General features: G+C 60.7%; 2 protein-coding genes across 6 annotated transcripts in view; both read right to left on the bottom strand.

Moving 5' to 3' along the window:
- Window positions 1-405: 405 nt before the first annotated feature.
- NUDT17 (nudix hydrolase 17) lies at window positions 406-2,663 on the bottom strand. Of its 2 annotated transcripts, none has more exons than XM_068922559.1 (8): window positions 2,557-2,663; window positions 1,896-2,018; window positions 1,628-1,811; window positions 1,500-1,525; window positions 1,272-1,364; window positions 988-1,086; window positions 756-892; window positions 406-659 (listed from the first exon to the last, which is right to left on the bottom strand). In XM_068922559.1, the coding sequence occupies exons 1-8, from the start codon at window positions 2,626-2,628 to the stop codon at window positions 488-490; spliced, it is 906 nt and encodes a 301-aa protein (XP_068778660.1). In that variant the 5' UTR covers window positions 2,629-2,663; the 3' UTR covers window positions 406-487. The 2 variants fall into 2 exon arrangements, with proteins under 2 accessions (XP_068778660.1, XP_068778661.1); XM_068922560.1 differs by having other exon boundaries at window positions 1,896-2,065; window positions 2,557-2,661.
- A 407-nt stretch (window positions 2,664-3,070) lies between these two features.
- The window catches only part of POLR3C (RNA polymerase III subunit C), a 6,748-nt gene continuing 1,543 nt past the window's right edge, over window positions 3,071-8,275 (bottom strand). Inside the window, exons 3-15 of one of the 4 annotated variants that reach the window (XM_068922551.1) lie at window positions 7,826-8,081; window positions 7,100-7,285; window positions 6,833-6,921; window positions 6,414-6,518; window positions 6,079-6,171; window positions 5,515-5,595; window positions 5,004-5,055; window positions 4,839-4,899; window positions 4,587-4,737; window positions 4,081-4,182; window positions 3,738-3,787; window positions 3,422-3,571; window positions 3,071-3,296 (exon numbers count right to left, since the gene is read on the bottom strand). In XM_068922551.1, coding sequence (XP_068778652.1) covers window positions 3,215-3,296; window positions 3,422-3,571; window positions 3,738-3,787; window positions 4,081-4,182; window positions 4,587-4,737; window positions 4,839-4,899; window positions 5,004-5,055; window positions 5,515-5,595; window positions 6,079-6,171; window positions 6,414-6,518; window positions 6,833-6,921; window positions 7,100-7,285; window positions 7,826-8,081 — 1,458 coding nt within the window. In that variant the 3' untranslated portion in view covers window positions 3,071-3,214. Of the gene's footprint in view, window positions 3,297-3,421; window positions 3,572-3,737; window positions 3,788-4,080; window positions 4,183-4,586; window positions 4,738-4,838; window positions 4,909-5,003; window positions 5,056-5,514; window positions 5,596-6,078; window positions 6,172-6,413; window positions 6,519-6,832; window positions 6,922-7,099; window positions 7,286-7,825; window positions 8,082-8,275 lie in introns of all 4 variants that reach the window. The other 3 variants (XM_068922550.1, XM_068922553.1, XM_068922552.1) reach the window with 3 other exon arrangements.

The raw sequence follows: 8,275 nt of genomic DNA, 5'->3' as shown, positions 1-8,275 counted from the left end.
GCTTCTGCTCTTGATTAAAGAGCAGTAGGTTGGTGGGGTCCAAGCTTGTTCCTGGGGGACGGAGCTCTGGGACCTCAGTCCTGGCATGCCTGGATGCGCTCTGCAATCCCGGGGCAGCGGGAGGATTTGGCATTTGGACTGAGCGCGCTTTGTGCTACCAGGCCCTCCCTGCACCTCTTCCTCCCCGTTTGGCTTCCCCAGCCAGAAGAGGTGATGGGTGCAAGGTGACATACAGGTTAGCGGGGCTGGTTTTGCTGTCCAAGCCCTGCTGCAGCGGGGAGAGGGAGGGACCAGCCTGGCTCACCTCGATCGCATCCACTAACCTCTCCGCTCTGCTTTTCCTGCAGCCGAGGCTCCAAGGAGCAGCGAGACGTGCCCAGCACGGGCAGGGAAATGACCCAGTCCTCAACGAGAAGTAACTTTATTCCTCTCCCAGACGAGCAGCTGGGCTTGGCAGCAGCGGCTCCAGGAGCAGCGCGATGCTGCCCTAGGGCCAGACCGGCGCCAGCTCCCCCACCGCCTCCAGCCAGAGCCGAAGGGCGAACTTGGTGCCGGTGCTGACCCGTTCGACGTCCTCCCCTTCCGTCGGTGCCGTGTTCAGGAAGGTGGCGGTAGGGATCTCGGTGGCGCGTGCCAAGCCGTGGCACAGCTCCATGATGCTGCGAGGGAAGGTGGCCACGGATGGGGCACAGCGGAAGCTGGGGCTCAGCACCCCTGAGGCAGCATCCCGCCCCGCTCCGTGGGTGCATCCTCACCTGACCGTGGTGGGCAGGGTGCTGGGGATGGTTCCCACGCTCTCAGCTCCGTCCTCCGTGGCGGCGACGTGCTCCAGCACGGGGGGCTCCAGCCACGCGTAGGCGCTCACCTCGTTCTCGTTGGGGCACATCCTGGCCTGAAAGCCGAGGTGGCGCTCAGCCGGGGGAAAACGCGCCCGGGGAGAGAAAGCCGGCGGCAGCTCTGGGGGCCCTGGCCCCGCGCAGGGCTCACCTGCAGCCGCTCGTGGCTCTCGGTGGAGAGGAGCAGCAGGTAGGAGACGATGTGGTGGCGGCGCGGCAGCCCCCAGCTCAGCATGGGCGGGTAGATGGACTGCGGGGACATGCAGGAGAGTGACACCCTGAAGGCCGGAGCGATGGAGGGGACCCCAGCCTCTTGCACGCCCCCGTTCCTGTGGCTCCAGATCCCCGGGGGCTGCTCGGCTCCAGCTGGGTGGAATGGCGGTGCTGAGCCTCTCCCCCAGGCGCTGAGCACCCCCCGGGCGAGCGGGCTGTTACCTCCCAGAGGCCGAGCATCCTCCAGGAGAAGGTGCCGGCTTCCAGGCGCAGGCCGGTTTCCTCCTCCAGCTCCCGCAGCCCCACGTCCAGCAGCTACGGCCAAGGAAAGGGGGCTCAGGGCAGGGCCGAGCACCCCAACCCCAGGGTGCCCCAAAGCCTGGCTCCGGCCCCCCAGTTTTCTCCTGGCCGGAGGGAGAGTCGTCCCCGCGTTGTCCTCGGGGGCCTCACCTCTTCGCCTGGCTCCGCGTGCCCACCTGCGAGGAGGGAGAGCGGGTCAGGACCCCGCGGCACGCATCCTGCCCGCTGCGGGGTGAAAGGGCCAAGCCGAGGCCAGCAAGGGACCCTCCCCGACTCACCAGGTGGCACCCAGATGTTGGGGAAGATGGTGAGGGTGGCGGCGCGGCGGGTGAGCAGGACGCGGCGGGTGCTGGCCTGCAGCAGCACGGCCACCCCAGTGGTCACCCCGCGGTCCCCCAGCACTGCGGCGGCGGAGGCTGCCGGCTGCTCCCCCAGCAGCTTGGCGGGGCAGAAGGGGGGTCTCTGCAGGGAGACGGGGCCGATAGGACGGGGCAGCTCGCAGGAACGCCACCGCCCCGCGTCCCCCCCGGCCTGGCCCCGGCCCACCTTGAGGATGGTTTCAGTGGAGCCGGGGAAGGTGGCGTCCGAGAGGACAAAGTGGCCGTGCTCCAGGCCGCAGTTCACCATGGCCGTGTCCTCATGCGCCGGGCAGAAGGCACCGGTGACGCTCTGGGGGGACGGGACGGCCCCGGACAGCGCCACGTCGGGGTGAGTCGCTGCGCGGGAGTGGGCTGGGCAGGGGGTCCGCTGCCCCAGGCATGCACTGCACGCCTAGGTGCACACGCACTTGCCTCCCCCCCCCCCCCCCCAAAACTAACCCCTGCCACGCACGCCTAGCACGTGTGCAACGCACGTACACACGCTGCTACCTCTGCCCTGCCTACACCCCCCCTACCCACCCCCTTGCAAGCCCCCACCCCCTTGCACACCCCCCCATCCCTTGCATACTTCCCCATCCCCTTGCACGCCCCTCCCTTGCACTCTCCTGTTCCCTCGCACGCTCCCCCCTCCCTTGCACGCCCCGCCCTTGCACACTTCCCTGGCCCCTTGCATGCTCCCACCCATTTCCACGCCCCTCCCTTGCGCCATTCTCCCCCCCCCCGGATGCTCCTCCTTCGTTCCCCCCCCCACCCTGGCACGCTCCCGTCCCCCTGCACCATCCCCTCCCTCCCTTGCACCCCCCCGCCCCTTGCCCCCTTCCCGGTACCTGGCCGAACCGCGCGGGCCCCCCCACCCCCCCGCGCCGCACGTGCACGAGGACGTGCGCGAGCCCCGCCATGGGCGCTGCGAGGGGCGGGGCTTGGGCGGGACAGGGGGCGGGGCCCGGCCCCAACGCGGCGACAGCGGCCCCTGCCGGCCGCCGCCCGCGCTGCGCCCCCGGGCGGCACAAGGGACCGCGGCGGCCCCGCGGCGCGGGACGGGACGGGGCCACCCCGGTGGGGGGCGGCAAGGACCTCCCCAGGGAAGGGGACAGTGCCACCCCCGGGAGCTGGCAAGAACAGGACCCCCACCCCCTGGGGCGACGCCATCCCTGGGACATCTAGGACAGGGCCACCTGTGGAGGGGTGCCACCCTCCAGGGCAGGCAGGGGACAGCATCACCCCCGGCGCACTCAGGGCTCTGCCCTCAAAAGCCCCTCCGCCCCCCACCCACGGTCCCTCCAACCGTGGGACTCGCCAGGCAGGAGCGGGGACCCCATCCCCACAGAGCTTTCAGGCAGCAGCAGTTGGGTTTAGTTTATTTTCCCCTGCAGAAGCAATGTCGGTGCTGAAAGAGGCACGAGCACTGTGGCCAACGCTGCCACCAAGCTGAGCCAGGACCCCGAGATGGGGGCTGGGATGCGGCGTCCCCCTGCCGGTGCACCCTCAGGGCTTCTTCATGGTGCTCTCGATGAACGACTCCAGCACAAAGATGGTCTCGTCCACCTGGTTCTCGCTGGCATCGATCCTGGGGGAGAGATGGAGAGGCCGGGAGCATGGAGGAAGGCAGATGGCGTGTGAGGGGACCCCAGCGTCCCCGGGGCGTCCCACCTCGCTCTGCTCCCCGGGGTGTCCCCTCCCATGGGCACTCACTTGTTGACATTTCGTTTGAGGTTCTCCAGCTGCTGGCGCTCAGGGGCCGTGATCATCTCCTCGATCTCCTGGAGCTGCACATCCTCAGCGCCTGTGGCCTGCATGGACGCCAGGATAGCCTCCACCCGCTGTGACTTCTCCAGCAGCCGCCTGGGGCAGGGACAAGAAAAGGTGGCTCAGGGCCCTCCAACCCCCATGGATCTCCCCATTGATGTCTGGCAGATCCGACCAGCCCTGTGCCCCGCTGCCGAGCCCATGGTGGAGCCAGAACCGGGACGTCAGCCTCAGCGCCCCAGCTGCGGTGAGTGTCACTCACTTGTTTTCCTTGGTCTCGTACTGCCGCCTTTCTATGAGGTTGGCCACACTCTGGGGAAAGGAAAGAGAACGGAAGAGCAGGGTTAGGGAAAGAGAGCGACAGGACAGGGTGGAGGGCAGCAAATGGCACTTGGGATGCTGCTCACAGCAGGGAAGGGCCGTTGGTCACTGTGGGGATATATGGGCAAAGGCCTTTGCATCAAGCTGCAGAGAGTACGGCGGAGAAATGCCCATGCTATGATAAGGCCTCTTGGCAGCAAAACTCCAAAAGTGTGATGAAACAGGGGCGCTCCGGGAGCACGCAGGACTGGGTGCGTTCACGGACCGTTCAACGGGGGAGGTACCTTGTAACATCTGTGCAGCAGCATCCGTGCGGAAGACAGGATGTTCACGGTGTAGAGGTAGAAGGTCCGGGAGGGCGCATGGTCTGGAGTCTTGGGAATCTCCTAATGGTGGGTGAGAGAAGGGGGAGGCCTTCAACACACAGCACCTCACCACGTGCACTACAAGCAGCTCGGGACAGCCTTGCGAAAGGGCTCTCAGCTCCATTAGAGACTCAGCATTGTCCCAGCACCTGCTTCCCTGCTCTCCCGTGCCTGCCGGCTCAGCTCTCCACCCTCTGGGCACAGCTCCTGTCCAGTCTCAGACAAGCAAAGTGAGCTGGAGCCTTGCCAGGTCCTGTGTGAAGCAGGTGAGTGACATTCACTCGTGGCTGGGGAAGGCTTTGAGATCTCAAAGGCACCTCTACAGGCAGGCGTGAGCCCATCATGCTCTGCTCTCCAGCCACCAGGCCTCATTTTTTGTCCACACGTCGCTTCACTTCCGATGAGGGCTGAATGGGAACGCTCACCTGCAGGGACACGAAGTTCTCAGACAGCATTTTATACAGCATGTCCTTGGCTTCCTTGGCTGGGATCATGGCAAAGTCCTCCACTTGCTTCTGCTCCAAATGCTTCTTCCGCAAAAGCAAGCGAAATATCCTGGCACAGCGGGAACCAAATCTAAGCGGGAGAGAAAAATAATTAAACTAGTGGATGGGGATTGGAAGAGAGAAATGAGAAAGGGCCAAGAAGCTTATAAAGTCTTCAAATTGCCTCCTTACCTCTCCTCTACAATGGATTCCAGGGTTGCTGTTGCCAGAGACGCGAGAGCCTTGTGAAGATCTGTACAAACTATGTCAAGGGATAACAGGAGCACTCGGGAATCATTTTATGCACTGGGAAACAGAGTCTGGTAGCCACCCTGGTAGTTTACCCATAAAGGATACTGACAATGTACATGCCCCCGCCGCTGTCCCCAGATTTACCCACGAACTCGAGCTACAAGACAGAAAAATTGAGTTCAAGACATGCTAAAATGATGAAAATTCTGATCTTCGCATAACCTTGATTGTAAAAAAGTCATTTGATGCAGAACATAGTTTTTACTGAAGAAAAAAAATCCCTGATCTTAGCAGCCTGAGATTATTGCCCATGTTTTTAACATGATGAGATTTACTTTCAGAATATTTCAAATATCAGCAGAAAACTGCTTTTCCCCTCGGTCTGAGATCTCCCCATCATGGGGCTAATCCTGGACGCAGGAGCTTTGTGATAAACCAGGAGCAGGAAGCGGAGCAGGCTCTTCCCCTCTCGGCAGTGGGGCATAGGGTGCTCAGTGAGGAACTGCTCAGCTGAAGAGAGGTATTAACTTCCTTATGGTCCTCCCACAGGACTGGATGTTATGACAGTTCTCACATTAGAGAAGTAAAGACGTGTAAGTAATCACGTGTTTCTTACAGGGTCATCTGCTAACAGAGTGAGATACTGATCCAAAACTTGCTTCACAATGTTGTATCCAGCTGGAAGAGATCTGAATATCTACAGGAAGAGAAAGAGCCAGAACATAAGTAACATTAAAATGATCAAATCCAGAATAACTAGCTTGCCTGAATCTGCAAGTGCTGATTCTCATCATTTGCTGCCTGATCCTTGGCACCCTGCTGTAGGAACCGTCCTCCCTCCAGGACAGGAGGAGGAATCATACCACAGGCAGCAGAAGTGACTTGCCCAGGTAACACATCAGTGTGAGAGAACCCAGGAGTCCTGTCTCCAAATCCCCCTTTCATAATCAGACACGTTTCAGCGTGGAACTGGGGCTGGACATGAGCAGCAGGAGTAGGGGGAACCATCACACCCAAGCTACCACAAGTGTTCAGCAGGGCTAATGCACCACTGTGGCCCATTCTGTGTTTGTGCAGCGCTGTGCACCAGGCAGCCCTGGTGCAACATGGGTGCTGGAGCCGTGCGAGCAGGCAAGGGCCTCCTCGGCTGCACGCTGACTTCTAGCACGCAGGAGCTCACCTCGTTGGAAGAGAGCGGCTGTGTGTACGGCGCGCTGGACGACGTGGTGACTTCGCTCATGCGGAGCATCGTCCGCACTATCTCACTGCTGGTCTGTTTTGGGGGGAAGGAAATGGCCCTCAGCATGGCAGAACCTCCATCCCCAGAAAGGTGCCAAACAACCCCCACCCCGAAGTTTAACTCTTCCTGCAGCAACAACCGAACACGGGCTGCCCTCGCCTGCCCCTTGCTCTGACCTGCCTGTGCTCCAGAGCAGGATTTAAAACATACCCACTATGACTACAACTGCCAGGAACCCACCCTGATGCAGAGGGTTTCTGAGTGTTTCTACAGACCTGATCCATGCGGTTGGCCACGGCACTGACTATTCCCTGGTCTCGGAAATGCTGGTGGAACCGGTCGATATTGACTTGCCAGTAAATGCCGTCGTCAGGTGGGGGCTGCGGGGAAAGAGCCGAGAGAGGAGATCCATGCTTCTGCTGGTCCGGTTTCTGCCCCCAAGGAGGATGTGTTTGGGAGGTGCTGGATGTCTCAAGCCCTTAAGCTCAAGCAGAGGAGTGAGGCGTTCAGCATGTGGGAGGATGGGGATGGAGGTGTGGAGGTAACGGAGGTAACATGCAGGGGACAGCCAGCGTCCTACCCTCAGCAGAAGGCAGCCCTCACCCTTTCCCCGTGCTGCAGACCCTGCTCTGCCTTGCGACCCTGCAAAGCCAAGAACGACGCTGCTCCAAGGTATGAGGAACATCCCAAGTACCTCAGCACCTTCTCCATCTTGCTTCTGTTTTTTAGCCTTGTGCTCACTGTTCTCTTCCTCGTCACACGATCGTCTCCGCTTTCCTTTCCCTGTTACCCAAAGACAGCGTTTGCTTTTAATGCTTTCGTCACAGTTTCATGGGAAAAGCCAGAACAGCGTTTGGCCAAGTGCTCCCCAAGCACCCTGCTAACGACCTGTCTGCCCCAAGCGGCCGGTAGGACCAGCCAGGGTCAACCCGAAGACCAATGGGGCCAGGGTGCTTCTCACCTATGAGATTCAGCCTGGGCACAGCGTACATGTCCTTCTCGTTGATCACTAGCGTGGGCGCAGGGGGAGGAGGCACCTCTGGGGTTTCAGCAGCTTCGGGGACCACCGGGCATCTCTGCACAAAGTGCGTGTCCGCCAGGCGCACAAACGTGTTCGAGACATCAGCATAATCCATGGTCTTCCCATCTAGGACAGAGGACGGAGGCAGCGGCATGAGCTTTAGCAGCCCCGAGGTGTTTCTGCGGCTCTGGAGGACAAGGCAAGTGTCGCACTCCCCAGGGAGCCGCTGTGAACAGGCTGCTCAGAGAAGGGCTGGGCGCAGACATCGTTTATAACCCTCCAGCTGACTTCTGGCAGCAGGTCAGACCTTTGCAGGCCGCTTTGGATGCCTCCTCCTTTAAGTGCCCAGCGAGCTTCTATGATATAACACATATGACATCCCATCTCCAGGAAAAAATGCTAGCCTCCCTGTCCCTCTCCATACAACCTACTGCTGAGCAGCAGTTTTCTCCCTGTCCCTTCTCCCCACTCTCCCTTCTGGGACCTCCACAGATGAAACCAGCTTCTCTGCACCCTCCTGTTTCTCTGGGACTGTTTTGCAGGTCAGCCAAAATCAAGTTGCCTCCAGTAACGCATTCATTGAACAAAAGGCGGCCGCTCCACATCCTCCCACTCCCAGAGCCTTTCTCTAAAGAGAGGAGCACCCCCCCCCCCAGAGAGTCCCACCTTCCATTGTTTCGGTCAGCCTATCCGCGACCTTCCTCACCACCGCACTCATGGTCATTTTGCCATTGAGGAGGAGCTCCTCCACGATGAGCTCGCCCGTGTCGTTGTAGAGGGTCTTGGCGGTGTAGATGTAACGTGGGTACCGGAGGATCCTCAGCACCCGCTTGCATTGGGCCTCATACTCCACAAAGCCTCGCTTCTGCAGCTGGTATGTCACCAGGTTGTGTTGAATGAGGACGCAAAGGGCTTTCTTAACCTGCGCAAGGCCCAGAGGGGCTCAGTTAAGTGATGAAACACAGGAAATTGCTCTCAGTGCTGATCTCCAGTGGACAGGGTCAAGAGTGCCTCACCCCTGTTCAGGAAGGTCATGGCGCGTTGCCTCCACACGCAGCCCAAGGAACTACCAATATTCACCCCCAGCTGTGACCCTCCCAGGCGCTGAGTACTCAC

The sequence above is a fragment of the Struthio camelus genome, chromosome 30 (genome assembly GCF_040807025.1).
Source record: "Struthio camelus isolate bStrCam1 chromosome 30, bStrCam1.hap1, whole genome shotgun sequence".
Classification (NCBI taxonomy): Eukaryota; Metazoa; Chordata; class Aves; order Struthioniformes; family Struthionidae; genus Struthio; species Struthio camelus.
The sequence above is the reverse complement of the archived record's forward strand: the minus strand, read 5'-3'. Positions and strand labels throughout refer to the sequence as shown.